This window comes from Ambystoma mexicanum, chromosome 2q (assembly GCF_040938575.1).
Source record: "Ambystoma mexicanum isolate Mex_15411 chromosome 2q, UKY_AmexF1_1, whole genome shotgun sequence".
In the NCBI taxonomy this organism is placed as follows: domain Eukaryota; kingdom Metazoa; phylum Chordata; class Amphibia; order Caudata; family Ambystomatidae; genus Ambystoma; species Ambystoma mexicanum.
Window position 1 is genome coordinate 1,434,699,096 of NC_090924.1, and position 18,076 is coordinate 1,434,717,171.

At 45.3% G+C, this 18,076-nt stretch overlaps 1 protein-coding gene across 5 annotated transcripts in view; it reads left to right on the top strand.

Annotated features, from left to right (window-relative positions):
- LOC138570232 (trimethyllysine dioxygenase, mitochondrial-like) overlaps window positions 1–18,076 on the top strand; it is a 280,902-nt gene that overhangs the window by 163,682 nt on the left and 99,144 nt on the right. For all 5 annotated transcript variants that reach the window (XM_069648970.1, XM_069648971.1, XM_069648973.1 and 2 more), the window contains exon 4: window positions 6,517–6,796. In XM_069648970.1, the coding sequence (XP_069505071.1) occupies window positions 6,517–6,796 (280 nt within the window). The remainder of the gene's footprint in view (window positions 1–6,516; window positions 6,797–18,076) is intronic.

Consider the following 18,076-nt stretch of genomic DNA (forward strand, 5'->3'; position numbering starts at 1 on the left):
CCGGTTTACTGGTAGCAATTTGGAGGATAACCCCCATATATCTGCACTCTTCCTGATTTTAGGGCTCAGGCCATGTCCCTAGTAGACTCCTACGGTAACGCACTTGCATCCTAGATTAACCATAGGAGACCACTGGGTTTCTTGTTCCAGAGGGCACCAAGCCTGCCACTGGCTTTAAACCCAAGTTCGCTGTTCTACTCCACACCGGGTAACGCTTTGTGGCTTGTCTACAAATGCACCTATTTTGGCACAACTTGTTCTCATGCCTTGGTTTTAGGTGGGTTCCTTTAATCCAGTGCACAATTGTCAGTTCTTCAATCATTTGCAGGGTAATATTCTAGAATTAGTTGCAATACAATTTGTATTTAAGTTGCAATTGTGTATGTGGGCCATGGGTTGAAAATTGCTGTTTTGGAGATATTTAAAAGACACCAATTGATTGGTGACGTAAGGTCATTGTCCTGCTCTTTTTGGAAAGAACTCCTTTTAAAAATGATGCAACAATACAACATCCTTCCTATATTTCACAGTGGTAGATCTTGGTAGGCCACTCCGATCTACGTATATTTGTAGCAAATATTTGGATGCAGCACACTAACCAGAGCTTCATATAATGAGCTAATCAATTGGCTAACCGTTCCCTTGCTCAAGGATGCATTCCAGATTCCCTAAAAACTGGACCCGTGACCCATATTCTCAAAATGAATCCTCTCTGGACCGTGTGTTCATCTAATTACTGGCCAGTAACTTGCCTTCCTTTTCGAAGCACGTTCTCGGTCGTGTCTGTTAAACTGAATAATTTTACCAGTGGTAGGTGGCGGAAGGGGGGGTCCACAGCAATTCTTCGACACATTGAGTCTTGTTACTAACCTGGTTGCTTCTCTGCAGGCCCTAGATGATATTGAGTGTGTGATGGACTGGTAGGAAGCATCTGGCTGCTGCTTTTTGATTACTTGGCAGATTTTGATCGAATCGACTGTGGGATACTCCTTGACACCCGACTACACCGTATGGGCTTGTTGGGGGTTTTGGAGGGGGTGTGGAGGCAGCTTTAGAAATGTTGCTGTTAGGTCACGGTGGTACTGGCCCTCTCTGATCCTCTGACTGCCTTATGGACTGCACCTGGGCTTGGTCCCAACGGCCATGTTTCAACTTAACAAGAAACCACTGGTGGATCTGGCCACTGGCATGGGTGTCCCCATGCAACAGTATGATGCCCAGTTGTGCCTGCAGACAACTAGTGGTGATACCCATCGTTTCCACCACTATCTTCTGGAGATTGACACATGCATGGTGTCTCGTTTTTGAAAACGGAAGACTTCAAGCACACACTTTCTTTTGCTTTCATAGGCCAGGGTTCTATTTCCTACTGGCTGTCTTATTCTTCACTTCACTTCTTGGTTTGCCAGCAGATCTTGCTAATACCTTTAAATCTTCTCTGGGTTCTTCTTGCTTTAGTTTCTCAGAATAAAGCCCATGTGAAGGTTGCTAATGTTCACTTATATTCAAAAGCTACTAAACCTTTTGTGTCTCTGTTCATTTTGTCTTTAAGTACAGGCCTTCAATCTTTCAAGAATAGGCCCGGATAAATCTGTTTTGTGTCCTTCCTTGAGTATTGAGTATTTATAACGCGCTCAGGATGGACTTGACCATATAGCGGCACAGCTGGTGTCTAAAACAAGTACCAAAGAACCGTACACACAGAAATCCGTACACTTCACGATCTTAGGCTCTTTAGAAGACTTGATGCCATCAAGCAGTCTTTTTGGTATTCCATGCATGTTGATGTGGTGAAAGGTTTGGAAAGGCTACCAGGGATGACTTTGAAACTCTAGGTCTAGATTAGCAACCCGTGCAGGATCGACAGCGGTAACAGGGTTCAGGTTGTGGATGGTGGGCAGGTGCGTGAAGCATCGGGCAGGTTGATCATCATTCGGAATGCTTCTGTCTCAAAACTGGCTAGAATGTATCTTTTCATATGCTGAGTAACCGCAGTGCCAAAGGTAAAACCTCTGGATAAGAGTGCCCGTGGGCTATAAAGAGAAACATTCATACTGGGGCCCTCTTCTAAAGCATGCGAAGTACCTTATAGTTTGGGGACGTTTAATAGGTTGGCGGAATTGAAGCTCGGAGGGACTACACACTAATATATCATGTGGCACCTTTTTGTATATGAACGGCAGTCATGGCAAGAGACCATCCACGTCTCTTCTTTAGGGCTTTTTCAGTCCACCCATCATGCCTTCTGTGGTCTTGTTCTTTCAATCTCCTCTCTCCACCAGCCCATTACTTTGTTCATGGAAGGATCTAGTCTAGATAATGTGTGACTCTGCGCTCATCCCAAATATCCTTCATATATGCGGATATGAACACTTGCACAAGAGCAAATCCCAATAGCAGGCTTTGCCACTACAGGCCCCATTATGATCTGTAAGGGGGACAGTGACTTGGTAGAGAAGCATGGCCTATGGCCACTAAGATGGATTCAGTTTTCAGATCTTCCAACCACAGGAAGGAGAATTTAAGGGGCTTTTTTGCACCTCCTGACTGCTTTCACTTTAACCCTCATCTGTGGCCAGTGCAAATTAGCTGAATACTTGTCCACGGTCTTTGACACACTTGGCTGACCTGCAAAAGTTATTCCTTGAGCAAAACTCAGTCGGCACCACCTGCGGTATTGAGGGACAACCACCCTCAGAGTTGAAGAATGCACTGTGAAGGTGATCACTCTCCTAGTGCAGAGTGAACAAGCCAGGGGCCTCAGTATGCATTTACCCTCCTACCTGCTTATGCAGATCTGCTAGAGTCATTCTGTGCATGGCAACATTCAGCCGCACATGGGCCTCTAGCGGATTACTCTTAGTCACTTCTTCCTCTTTTCATTACTATTTTGATTTGAATGAGGGGAAATACAGGGAAGTGTTTGTCAGCAGCCTATAAAGGCAGGAGGAGGGTAGTGGGCGGGGGGTACCATGTCTCACCAGCGGGCATCTTTTCCCTAAGGACCCTCCACCCAGGTGATCCTCCCTCGCATCTCCACCCCCAGGGTCAGGATCAAAAAGTTCTGGCCTTTCCCTGGCAACCTGAGAAGAGGATCCGAGGGGAGTAGGTGTGAGGATGCCCTCGGGTTTCCCACAAGTGAAAGCATACTATACAAATGTGTTCTGTCTGAATGCACTTACTCCAGCTGATAACAGCAAAAGAAAAAAACATTGGCAATACTGACAGTTTGTGGGAAAGCCATGTGGAGTGAACACTACTGCAACATATTCAAATATTCTATCATTTACATAATAAATACAACAGATGTCTTCAAACAATCCATTTAATGGTGCTTTGCATTCTTTTTACAGAAGAAGCAGCAGAGATCCCAACCAATGCATTTCGGACGGATGGTCTATCGGGGCTTTTTCTAGTAAAGATGCAGAGTAAATATCAATATAGCTTGTGTTATAGTCATATAACCTAACAGAAAATTACATTTTGATATTAGAATAAATTGGAGCATGCACCCTACCCGTTCAGCCTCTATAGCACCACTGTGTTTGATAGTTCTGCAACAAAAATGAAAATAGTGTACATCTACATAACGAAAAAATATTTTCCACTTAACTCAAGTACAATACAGTGTTTGGTCTCATTTGGACTTACTTACTATCCCACTTGATATAATCACAAAAGATTATTTTCCACAATGTCTAATATTCTTTATCTCCAATGTAACATAATGTATTGATACACACTGCTGCTGTTAATGGTCCTGAATCTATAAAGTTTCTTAAACTACTCATAAATGTGTCAATAAGCTATTCAGAGGCCTTATCAGCGTTTTGTTTGAAAAGAAGCCTGTAATTCAACAGTTAAACCCCATTAATATGAAGATGTCTTCTAAAACTAATAAACATGGTGTTGTGATAGTCACCAAAAACTCACCTCACAATCGACTACATCACTTCCGTAGACCTCAAGAGGGAGTAAACTGTGTGGCCTGTCTTTACCTTGCTATAACACAAAAAGACGGATACCTATGTCCAAACGGTAAACCATGTAACGACACGCACACGCGCACACCGCACACCGCGTCGGGATGCAATGACTATGCAGGAATATAAACAAAGGGATATGTGCGCATAAACGTAGCATTGGATCTACTCTAATAATGTACTAGATCGCACCTGTGTATACCCAGAATTACTTACAATAATGAATACTTATTATTTGTTAGTTCTCGTGGGTAAAACATGTTAATGCCAAGTCATAATGAGGCCATAATAGTGGATCTATTTTGCTATTAAACTTGATGTTTTCATAGTTAAAAAATATATATTACGACCATGCTAATAAATAGGGTTGATCATATTTGGACTGTGTAGCATCGTAATTCATCTTGGGTAGCACAAAACTAGCGTAATACATCTATACAGGTTATATATTAGGACCAAGGTATCGAACAAATGAGAATATTACATTATTAACTCATAACAATTATCTTAATTTCTAGAGTAGCAGTGGAACACATTTCCCTGTGACATTATCATGAATCTGATCTTGATATTGTCCCTCTCATTCAAATCATGTATAATCTTCAAGTACGTAAAATAGAGATTGCAATATTCACAGCAAAAATTATCCATTTACATAATTGGTATTCACATAGCCAAAGTGTATAGAGTTAGTGTATCCATTGTCATGACTGGTTTGACAGTAATCTAGTGATATACATTTCCATTACCCGTACTATATATATATACATATATATAGATATATATAGATATATATAGATATATATAGATATAGATGGATAGATCTATCTATCACCGGAATAGATTTGTATGACAACAAATGATTGTACATCACTATATGTCACAAAAAAGATGTTTTGGCATTAAAGCCCTATGTTGTACATCTTTACATCCTATAGACATAACATGTACTCTACAATTCGATTGTACGTTGCTTAACAGCATGGTGGATGCTTGCACATCTACCATGCTGTTCAGCAACGTAAATTGTTCTATATACTGTGTTTGAAGGTTTGTCTCATGTTTTGCAATTTAGTTTCTATTTTATTATTCTAATTTATTCCTGTTGTTGTAATGTAAAGCGCTTTTGCGTAAAGCGCTATATAAATTGAATAAATACAAAAAAATAAATACATAAAGAACTATAAAAGTCGAAACATAGTTCTTCATTCATCCCGTCCGGAAAAACTGTTTCCAATCCATCTATCCATTCTTGTTTTTGATCCAATTTTTTATTAATGCTCATCCTCGTATGTTTTGTCTCAGTAACCTCGAATTTGGAATCTGATTTGTGATATTTGCTGTTTTTTTTTTTTTTAAAATCAAAATGACTTGCTACAACTGAGTTGGGATTGTGGGTCCCTATGTAAGAGGCTCATTCCACCTGAGTTTGGCTTTGCGGCCCGTCTTACCAACATAAAGAAGACCATATGGGCACTTAATCGCATGTACAACTTTGCTCGTATCACAGCTTGCAAAATGATATAGTTTAATTGTTTTGCCTTTTTTGGGATGCAAAACTACTTCGCCTTTGATAGTGTTAGTATAATTGCAGCACGAGAGGCACGGAAATGTGCCAGCTTTTCTGGGTTTGGATCTAGAGGGGCTCTCTGGTTTTGGATTAACAAGTACATCTGTCGTATTGTTACTGCATTGGTATGCAAACATATTTTTGTTATTTATTTTACTAAAGAAGTCCTTGGATAGAAAGACCAATGTTGTAATACACTTCTTAATCTTTGAGCACTGTATGCTGTACTGATTGCTGTCAAACCAGTCATAACGGTGGATACATTGTAACTGTGATACCCCAATAGATGGAGGCCACAAACACAGTTGTGCAATATTTGCACAGGGAAACGCATTGTATACCACGGCCCTGATGGGCTTGTGGCGGGCATAAGTGGGGTCCACTGGGGTGCACAAATGGCATTTGCATCTGCGATTTAAGCTGATAGCTCATCAAGGAGTAGGTAGTTAAACCAGCTAGGAACAGTCGTAAACCACACAATCCTTGCACCGGCATGGCAGGATTGGTCTTCAGTGCTCACACATTTCCATTAGAGCGTTTGGATACATTACCTAATTCCCAGTATTGTTGCATGTGGCTCTGATGTTCCTTGATGCTAGTAAAAGAGGAGCGTTTTAAAGATGCACATAGTAGTCACTTGCGGGCCTCTGAGGGAAATGAACCGAGGCCAGACAGTTCTTCCAGGGAATTGGGGGGATTTTTGTAATGTGCTATTGAATGTGGACATATCTGGGCATTTCTATTGCATTCTTAACATGAATAACCGTGCTCTTATACAGATTGGCTTGGGCAGGCAGCTTGATTTGTGTAGGCTCTAAGTAGAACCTGAAACTGCCTGCCCTCATCTACTTGTCTGTTGGCTACAGGGAACAAACATTCAGTCCATAGGGCTTTCTGAGTTTAGTAATCTATGATAATGCACCTCAAGACCTTTTTAATATGTTTTGTATGCCTGTACCCCAGGGCCTGATGGTCACAGGACAAAGTATGCTCTGGAGTGGCTGTACAAGAACAGCTATGAAGCACAGCAGCATTACCCCATCCAACGCCGAGAGCTCTGGAACCTGGAGATTTACAACAATGCCAAGGTGCCTTCCGTAAAACTGAAGGACTTCATGGAGACTGACAAAGGGCTGAAGACCTTCCTGCAGAACTTCCTGCTCTATGGCATTGCTTTCGTAGAAGATGTCCCAGCGACTATGGATGCTACGGAAGAGGTGGCCAGGAGAGTCAGCTTCATCAGGTAATGGCATCCATGTTATTCAGCCTGTGGTGGGTGCAAATGGGCTGCTGGGAAAACCTATTTTGAGACACTTTTGGCAGTGATTGAGGCAGATTGTTCATAACATTATGCTTCCAACTGCAATTTTAGTCAAATAACATTTAAATATGTTGTCCCTTTTAGTTTCTACTAAGGGAATCCATTTTTGCCTTAAAGATCATAAATGTGTTGTCTCAACGTCATCCTTCAAAATTTAGAGGCAAGGAATGGGCCGGATGGTTGGAGCTATGCTGCTTTAGAGAATTCAGGAAGTGGGCATGCAGAAACATAGCTCTACCTGCCCCATAATATAATGCTGATGACTTCAGAGGATGCTTTTCAAACGCCAATCCCATTTGTCCACACTAGCAAGTGTGCTGGCAATATTCTCCAGTCTGCGAAGGCCTCAGTGGTTCAACATTTTAAACCCACAATAGACTGAGGATAAGCTTAATAAAGAGTTTGAAATGCTCTCCTTATCTATGTGGAGGAGAAGGCATGCCTTACAGGCACTGTTTCCCCACCCCCTAGCATGAGAAATTGGGTATATTCCCAAATGCCAGGATGTACATCATTGGTTTAGTCAGAGATGTAATGACCTGTAAGGCCCTTGAACAGCCACACCTCTTTCCAAATGCCCAGTTCCCCTCACTCCGGGTTTTCACGCCCTTGCTTTCCTTGCCCTGATCTTACCTTCTCCTTACTGTCCCCTGTGAGAAACCTGAGGGTATTCTCCCGAGTAAGCCTTGTTGAAACTCTTATTCGGGATTCCCTTCATAAAATCCAACCTCCCCTACACCTCTGGTAAACCAACTAGGAGCAGACACCCCATTAGACTCAAACCACATCTCCCAGAATCCCTGTTTTCCTGTTTCTTTTCCTAAATACTCACAACCCTTCTTCCTCTCATCCCTCTGATTATTCTTTTCTGAAACCCCATTATACTGCATTAACACACTACCAGTCTCACAATCCCCCCTGTCAAGGTCACGATAAAAACTCTGGTCATTTGTCGTTCATTCCACAAACCTTATACATCTCATCCTTCTGAGTTAGCCAACCAACCTTCTAATACCTTTTTCCCATCTTACCGTGTAGGATACTCGGATACTCTCTGCCACCCCTCCACCCCCTTTTTCCGACACAAGCACTTTCATATACCACGAAAGACCACAGACTAATTCTAAAGCAGTTTGCCTGACATGTCCCAACCCAAGGATCAGGCAATTGACCCAAATCACACACACATGATGGCCCTTTCCTATCCCCACAGGGATAAAAGGTGGAGCACAAGACGAGCAAGGCAGACTGCGCAACCTGAACGCTAATTCAGCACGGCAGTTTAGAGGAGGCAAAAGACCAAAGGCAGGCGAATACCGAGAGGGTGAGGAGAGAAGTGACCTTGCCCTTTCCTCTCATGGCCCGTGAAACCTCAGCAGACAAAAACGTAGTACTGCGAACAAAGGCCAGTGTGTGTTGCAGCAGATGTCAATGGTACACTAGACAGTCCTCCGCTGATAACCAAGCCGGGGAGAGACACTGGTCTCCTTGGTACCAACCTTGACTCGAAGCAGAAGAAAGCCAAGCAGTACATCGCAGCCGGTGAGTTGAGGGGAGATTAGATAAGAAACTGGGCTTTGTTAAATGAAAAGTAGCAAGCAGCTAATTTGAACTTTGTAAGGCTTGAAAGAACTATTGATGAAAGTAGGGGAAAACCTGCAACAGAGACGTCCGGCACGACATGGGTGCTCACACAGGAAACGCTGGGCGATTACCCAATGGTAGAGACTACTGTAACCAGAAGGCCATGGAAAGAGGCGAAGAGAGGTCAAAGTGGTCATACAGGGGTCTGGTAAAATCCTCTGTACCGTCGAAAGTCTTTGACCGACAAATGTTTGTAAGAAAGGGAAGTGAATCCTGCATGATGAAAATTAGAACATGAACTGTATATCGTAAAGGTTGGCAAGAGTGAACCTGGTGGAGGGATGCTAACGAGAAGGGGAGAATCCCGTAATGAACTGTTGGTAAAAGTTGCCGATAGTGAACCCGGCAGAGGGAAGCAGACGACAAGAAAAGTGTGAGCGGAGTGGACCCGACCATGAGGTGTGCCCCATGAATTGTTTGGAAAAGTTGGCGAGCGTGAACCCGGCAGAGGGAAGTATTGGAAGACCAGGGGAAGTGAATTGTCTCCCTTGTCAGTTGGATCCGAGCCCGGTCGTGGGAGATCCAGTGGTGAAGTAATCACCCAAAAGTTCATTGAGAAAAGGAACTGTTTAGTAGGTTTGAATACGACTGGTGAGGGATCTGCACCCGGAAGAGGGGAACCAGTGGTAAAGCCATCACCTAACGTTTATTTGGAACTGAACTTTGTTTGTTGAAAGCATCAGGCCCTCTAAAGACTATTGAAAAGAGACTCAACTATCGAAGAACACCTGATAGCTGGTACGGAACTGCCAACTCGTGCTGGGAAAGCTCGAGTGTGTGCTGTGCTCAGGAGATCCACCTTGTCCCGTGCTGAAAACGTGGGAAAGGAGACCCCTGGCAATCACATTCTGACTTATTATTTGGAACACTTCTTTCTTTCTTTTTCTCTCTTTTTCTCTCTTTTTCTCTTTTTCTCTCTTTTTCTCTTTCTCTCTTTCTCTCTCTTTCTTTCTTTCTTTCTTTTCTTTCCACCCTGCATTTACAGTTTTATAAACACCCTTGAATTATGATCACTTGTGTCTGTTTTTACTGTTGCCACCATGAGTTCCGTACCCTCCCTTTATACTCCCTCCAAAGGTCCCACAATCGCTCAGCTTTGCTCCTCTGCTCCACACCTTTCAACTCTACACTCCCCTCTTTCTCCACTCTATGCTCCAATCTGTTTTGCCTGTGCGGGTTCTGGTGGCTGTGCTGCAGTTGCAGAGAAACGGTAAGTCGCTAGACCGGGCTGGCATTTCCAATCTGTTAGTTGATGGTTTCATTCGACAGAGCCTGGCGACTTTCCTCTGTTGCATGGTCTTTCAGGCAGGTAGTCATAAAACGAACAAAACAAATAGAATGCTGGCCAGACTAGCGTACAGCAGGATTGGATGATTAACATTAGTACTTTCCACATGCAAGAAGGCAGAAATGGGGGGGGGGGCAGAGACTGAGGAACTCCCAGCTTCCTCATCCCACCCCTGGGGCAGGACCGGTTCTGGTGAATATTATGTAGGCCTCTTTCCCCAGATTGAGAGTGGTGCCTATCTCCACCCTCCATCTGCCCCCCCTGACTGGGTCAAGTCCCTGAGCCTTTCACATTACTTTTTAAACCCCCAAAGTGCCTTCTTCTGGAACTATGTCTGAAAACTGAAAAACTCAGAAAAACTGTCTTTGCCAAGGCTTGTCCATGGAGATCAGACTTCCTGCCACATACAGAAGTACTTACCTGGAACTCTGACTGCTGTGGCACTACGCCTAGTTACCTAGATGGGTGGAATATGGTATGAATGGGCTAACATTTCAGATCCACTGCACCATGCAGCACTTTTGTAACAGAGAGGGAATTACATGCACTTTACTTTTAAGTCTCGTAAGACCGAAGGAGTCTAACAAAGGGGTGGCATTTCAAACTCAAGGTTTTATTCAAATAATACAAGAACCTATCTTTCTGTGTAACTAGAACGGTTGCCCTACCTAACAGAATTCTAACTCTGGTGCTCATCATCAGGGTGGTTGTTAAACTAAAGAATCAGTCCTCTCTCCAAAACGTTCCTACCACTAATGGAGCCAGGAGAATGACTCCCTTTATCCTGGACCAAGTGGTTCAGCATTATGGGCTGATTTCTGATAGTCTTGCAACAGTTATGAGAAGGCCTTGTGATCCCCTCCAGAGACTTCTTGGGGGTCGGTTACATTTCCAACAATGATTCTTTCTCAACAATTATTCCTTCTCCGCGTTATGTATATATTACTATACTTTCCTCATCTTCCTCTTGACTATTGCCACAAAGGAGTTCACTCGTGTATGTCCTTGACTTTTTCTGATGGAGGGAGACTATTTCTCCCGAGGTACTCTTCACTCTTGGTATCTTCCTGCAATTACTGTGATGCGGGAGATTACTCCCGAAGCTCTCTGCACTCTTGCCCAAACCTCTATCGTATCACCCATGTCTCCTGTAACCCTTTTTCTGGTGGGGACATGTCACTGGTTCTTCTCGGGTTGCTGCGCTCGCTCTGGTCGATTGCTTTTTGCGTCCCTCTTCGCTTCCTACTGCACTGGGATTGCTCTGCAGGTTTTTTGGCCTGTCGGCCTCTCTCCAACATCTGCATAAGTCTGTCTCTGTCTGACTACATAGTGCTCTGCGGACCGTTCCAGAGTGTCTTCTCGCCCAAGGAGCAGCTTCTACTGCTGACTTCCTTGTTCGTGGGTTTGAATCTCCTGGGGTTCACAGGCTTCATGCGTAGTCTTTCGTTTGTATTAATGTAGTGTTCTTCATGCCTTCTTTGGGACCACCTATACTCAATGTCTAGACTTGGAAAGGAGTAGTTATTATCACTCCTTCAATCTTCCTCTTCGCAGTACTTTTGGGAGCTGAGGAGTAGTTGGCATCGCTCATTCATTCTTCCTATTCTCAGTACGTATGGGAGATGACTTATTACTCTGTGTGGTTCTCCACATCTTGGTAGTGTTAAGTGAGAAAAGGAGGGAATATTACAGTAACAAACAGTAGTGCTTTCAGGTTGGTTCTTGTACGACCTCAGGGATGTCATGGTTTCAGAGGCAAGGCAGTTCCATCACAGTGCAGGAGTCCTTGTTCCCATGAGGGGAGTCTATCCCCGCGAGGTCCGGCTTTCCGCTATCTCTAGGGGGATTGTTGCATAGCTGGCTCATCCCCCTTGCCTCACAGGGAAGACCTCTCCTCTGGGGAGAAGTGACAAGAACCCATGAATCGACACAAAAGGCATATCCGACCAATCTGGGGCCTCAGCACAATATGGCGTGAATCCAGACACACAAAATGAGTTTTGAATCCTTTGAATGCACTAAAGTCACAGCTTCCGGGAACTAGCTTATACCATGGCTGGAAAAACCCACCACATGAACCACTTGCATTTGTTGGCTTTGTATTCATGGTTTGACATGATGGGTCAGGTTATGGTGCAAGAATAACCATCTGCAACTAAAACAACCGACAAACAGCCACCTGCCTAAGCACCACTTATCGGTCCTCCATAGTTAAATAGACTCTCCCCCCACTCCTGCCTTTCCTACTCCCAGGTAACTGGAACATCATCATGTATGGCAGGCCAGAAATTGGCCCTTAAAGTTGGGGATAATGCATGTGTGCCGCTCTTACACTCTTGCTACTTAAATGCCTTGCACATGATTATTTTGCTCACTGCTGTGGGTTGAAGCAATGTTGGGTCCAGTTACCTGACTTCCTTTGAGTGCACAGAGAATGTGTCGAATTGAAGTTGATTCTGTCTTCTCCAGTTTACAGTCTGTTTCACTAGCTGTATGGGGTGCAGGTTTTGTGCAGGATACTGGAATGACGCACACAAACCTTACGCAGAGATGACCGCAATTAAAATAAAATGAGAGCCCATTAGAGTTGAAACAGGCTACCTTTTGCTTAACTTGGAAGAGCATTAATGCTTGTGATGAGCAATGGCTGGAGGGAAAGGTGAGCAGACCCTACTGTGAACTTCATGGCTATCTCCCCAGCTCTCATCTGGCTAGAGCCATTTGACCATTTACCCGGCCCCTGTTCTGCTACCTCTGAATCCCAGGCCGGGTGCCAGAACCCATGGGCTGCTGGATCATCTGGAAGCCTTAGCCTGTCCCCTATGCATAATGATCCTGGCCAATACCACTCTCAAGGCTTGCCAAGCCAAATTATTCAGCCATTTCTGCTTCAACATCTGCACACAGGACTCAAAATGTGCAGGCTACGAACCGAACATGCACGAGTGGCACAGAGCATGCCACTCTGTTGAAGCAATGAAAGAGTATTCTAATGTCAAAATCAAAAAGTTAATAATGTGAGAAACAGGTCAAGATGCAGGGGAGAAAATGCAATCCTGGCACATGGACTGTACAATACCAAATGAGAAGAAACGGTTCCCAAGATGTGGCAACTTCCGTCTCCTGCGCAATATCTGCAGCCTAAAAAGGCTAAACTGATTAATAACATGCATACATATATAATTCAATGAAACTACCCATGCAGACCATAGTAAGGAGTCATTAAAGGGGGCCAAAATTCTCCATGGCATCAAATATTGTCTTCAGGTCGAGAATCTTTAATAATAAATGCAAAAACTCCAAATAATAAAACCCTTGGTGGTTCAAGAAACCATTCTCTTGTTCAGGGGTGCACTCGAGTGCTGAAAGAAATTGGAAAAAGACTGATATGAGAAACTCAACAATTAGATAATATAATTTCTGAGGCTTGTTAATCTGCTTAGAATCACATGCTGTGCATATGGTCCGACATACAGTGGTAACCACCGAGTATTGCATCTTGTCTTTCGGGGACCGAAAGGGGGCGTCTGCATAGGAGTGTCTGTAACACTATCCCTATCGTGACATGTAGTGTACCCAAAATCCCTCACGCGCCGAGGTCCCTCAGATTGTTTTTTTCCGCCCAGGTAACTGGTCGTCCTATAGCAGAGTTCTTACATAAGAGACATTGTTTATCTTAAACAGACTTGTCGGTTATTCCCTGTTAAGTCACTTCGACGGCAGGAAGCAACTTCGATGAAGACTGCGGGGGATTTGTCTATGGCGGTGGATTTCCTGCACCTATGATCCGGCGGCTGAAGCATCCACTTGACAGGCCCGCTGGCCGGCCTTCACAGTAGAGTGGGGTCGGGGTGGCCATATTTTTGATACGTCTTTCCTCTTTCCCCCTCTTTACCCTCTAGGTCTGGTCATCTTTCCCTTTCGCTATGGAAAGGGCTACTTTTAGGTTCTGCCCTAAGTGTAGGGTCCGATAACCTGTGGAAGGACGAGCACAAAATGTGCAACTCCTGCCTCCCATTAGATCATGACGAGAAGCTGCGTGCGGCCTGTACTTATTTGGCCTAAGACCTTTAAGGAGCGCCGTGTAAAGCGGTGGGCCGCGTATGTTATGTTGCGGGCGGAACCCTTTTCCCTCCACCGCCGCACCAGCCGAAAGTGACTGGGGCTCCTCCGATGACCAAACATCTGTTGCGGATGTGATAGACCTCGAGGCGGACACTTCTAGGTCTGACACGCCCGTCCCTGACCTTTCAAGGCCTGATACTAGTCTTGCTTCAGGGACAACACCCTAAACACACAACCCCCCCACCTATTTCGACGGGTACATCGAAAAAGGTGAAAGCGCCATCATGACCGTCAAACTTCGGCAGTTTCCTCTGATCGTTCAGATTAACAGCCTTCCCCGCATCCGCAGCAGCGTTTTGCAACTGGGTGTTCCAAAACAAACGAGGGCGCTACCCCTAAATCAGGTTTACACGTCAAAGTGCAGAATTTCGACACTCCGACAGTCCGAAAGGCCCAGTAGGCCCAAAAACTACGACTAGGCCTGAAGGCAAAAAACCGACCGCTGGGCCCTCTAATGCTATGGTAGGCGGTGAATCTACCGATAGACCTTCCGACCCACTAACTTGTGCAGATTCAGCGGTAATTGAACACAGTATCGCAAGAATTACTTCGGCGGTTGGGCTTATACCTATTCCGTCAAACATGGGGCAGGCCGCGGACAATTCTATGGATACGCCATGGTGCCCTGATTCTCGCAAGACCTATGAGGACAGTCACGAGCCTCTTTGCAACACCCCGAGTGACAAATTTCAGCGTCAAAGGGCGCAATACAAAGTCTTTCCACCCGTAGGCCCTACTGGTTCCTCTAAGTGGACAAGGAAGAAAAGATCTTGTGGAGAACCTAATATTAAATCTGTTTCACATTTCCAATCCTCGGTCCCCGTCCATCATGAAGACATAGTTCAGATGGATACTTATCAGGACATTTACAGTGAAGATGAATAACCTTCCTTCCTGCATGGATGCAATGAGGACCAGGTGGATGCCACGGACAATTGGGAAGAAACCCAGCAAGTGGGGACGGACCCATGGACGCTTCCCCAACAAGATCAGGACACTGATGTTCTGTACCTGGATTCGCCTCCGTCCACACCGGCTCGCCAGGCCTCGCCTGTAGACGACCAAGTGGCCTTTAGTGCTATGTTAAGGAAGGCAGCTGATCACTTTCAAATCACTACTCAAGAGGCGGTACCTTAGCAGGACTTTGTAGAAGACATTCTCAAGGAGAAACCCCCTCAAGCCAGGCCATTCCTCTCCTTAATTCTGTTAAAAGAAGATTCACCCCCCTCCCTGGTGTCGCAAGCTCATACCCGGGCAGTGCACCCAAGAGTAGAAAGATTTTCAGCCAGCTCCTTCGGACCCACAATACATTAAAGGGCATGCCACCCCTGATTCCCTGGTAGTGGCTACCACCCTGAAGCGGGCAGGAGTACCCCTTGCTGCGGGGGAGGCGCCTCTGCATAGCGAATCCAAGAGGTTGTATGCCTTAGGTAAGCGGGTTATCTCGGCTGCTGCATATACCACACGCATAGCGAATAACACTACACTGCTGGCGAGTTATGCTGGCACTCAATGGAACCTAGTACAGGAAGGTCTCCAGGAAGTCCCAGAACTGTCGGGTCCAAGCTTCTCAACATTGTGGCCGAAGGCAGGCAAGTAAACCAGAATGTAATAAAAAAACACTCTTGACATGGCTGAAACAGCAGGCAGGTCCAGGGCACTGTACTTAAGCGGCACGCTTGGCTTCAGGACTCGGGTTTTAAGCCCGAGATTGTCTTGAAAAGGGGTATTGCTCCACAGGGACCATCCCTTATTGGCATCAATTACTCAATTCCACCCACTTACAGGTCTGCTCGTGCCAAGCGATGAACTCCTGCTAGAGAAATGACACCTTCAGTATAAATTTAGCATTTATTAGACAAAAAGCATAATATAACAGAACAGTACATTTAGCAGCAATTTGGAATTCAAGTTGGAGGAAATCACAAAGCTCATTAGGCAAACAGTCTTACGTCCCTTGGATGTTACCATTAGCAATGAAAGCCCAAACCGTCTACAACGAACTGCTTGCTCAGCCAGCTCTGTCGATGACGGCGCTACAGGGTGCCGCCTGAGGTATCCTGCTCTGGGCACATGCTCTTGCTCGAAGCAAGTCCACGGATGAATCTCCCACTGAGTCATGGGTGCATGTGCATTTTGTAATCTCGTGCTGTCAGTCAACGTGACACACTGTTCCAGAACCTTCTTAGTGCAAAACATGTCCACCGATAGAAAATCCCAACTTGCTAACTCTCCAAGACGCTCCTTTCCTACCTCCCTTGGAGCCCATCTGCGAAAGCCCATGCATGTTTCAGTGAGTATGCGGCAGTACCATTCCTTCCCATGCGAAAGAGAATGTGTTTACCAAGCCTGTCAGAGCCACTTTGGCGAATAGAGGAGCTGAAATAATACGCATTGCAATTAACCCCTACTGAGCAAGCTTTACCAGGCCTGCACTCTGCTAGCTAGTGTCTATAGTGCTTCAAAGACTGGCTATCTGGCTATCTAAGCGCTATATAGGTGCTATCATACTCCAAACACTCAAATACAGGTCTCTATTAGCTACTAAAACTGGGGTCTCTCGACAATGCATAATTTAAGCTTCCACCCCTCCTATTCCTGCACATTCCTTATAGCTCACTAATGCTTAATGTAGGCGCTACCAACACATTACTTTCAGAATTTAGCACATGCGTTGAATAAACTATTAGTCTTAGCTGTTAATGCAGCCCTCTAATGGACCTAATATGTGACATGTCCCGCTTTCTATTTCACTGCAGAGACACAGGCCGCTCTCATCAACAAACCCATTGAAGAAACTAACCTCTTCAGAAAGGCGGTCGATTAGGCCCTAGAAACAGCCAAAAAAGAACATGAGAAGCTGAAGTCTGCAACAAATTACTCAAAAACCTTCCCCCCCAAAGGGGAGGTAATTCCTGTTGGTCCTTTCGAGGGCAGTCCTGTGCAAGTCAGAACAACCATAGCACGGGAACCTTTAATGCTGGACAAAAATCAGGAAGCCCTGCATACTACCCATCAAGGGGTCAGCAACGCGGCAAAGCCGGAGGTAGAGGCCCCAAACCTAGAGGAGCCGCAGTCAGAAATTACTATCGGATTCAGGTCCCCTCCCATGTCACCCTGGTCGGGGGGCGCTTATCTTTCCTCACGACATGGGAGGGGATAACTTCAGACCAGTGGGTCCTAAAGACGGTCGACCCACGGGTACTGCGTGGAATTCGCCCAACCTCCACATTTCAGACCACCGTGCTCACGACACCTCTCACCGGACCATCTGGAGATCCTGAATCAACAGGTGGAAGCGCTGCTGGGAAAGGACGCCATAGAAGCCATCCCTATTCTTCAGTAAACAAGGGTATTTATTCAGTGTACTTCCTTGTACCCAAAAAGTACCTCACCATGCGCCCTGTTCTAGGCCTGCGCCCAGCGAACAAGTTCATAAATCATCAGTTTTGCATGGCAACGCTACAGGAGGTGATCCCACTGTTCAGTCTTGGTTTCTCTATCATGAGAAAAAAATCAAGTCTATTCCCCAGTCAAGTAAAACAATTTCGAGGGGAGTGGGCCCTCCGACGTATTCCATATCTATGACAGAAATCACGACAGCTGTGCTGCTTCGGAAAATCTTTTGGCGTCTGCGTCGATGTTGACATGCTGTCCTCGAGGGCCTCCATCGAGCCGACGTCACTGTCAGGGAGAATTCTCTCTTTAGGCTGAATTTTCTAACCTAGTGAGTCCCCCAGCAGCTTTGCAGGATTTCTGGAGTTTATTTTTTTCTCCTGCCAAGAGTGAGACTCTTTCTCCCACTCTTGGACATGATTGATGGTGTTCCTTTGACTGTTAATGTGTTTTATGAGCTATGGGGTCCTTTACTCCATAGGGTCTCATGTGTTTTTACTATGTGTGTTACAAAGCACCCACCGTGCAGCAACACAGGGGTGTCATAGTGACACCCCACCATAGACTCCATACCCTGGGACTGACTACTGTCTCCCAGGGCATGTGAAGTCACCATTGGCTTTACTAGTCCCAAATTATTAACAGAAACCGGTACAAACCATCATATTGTGGACGTACTGGTCGGGGCAATTCGATTGCCCCGGGGTCTGTTAGTCGAGGGGGCATGTCTCCGTCCCCCCCTGATCGAG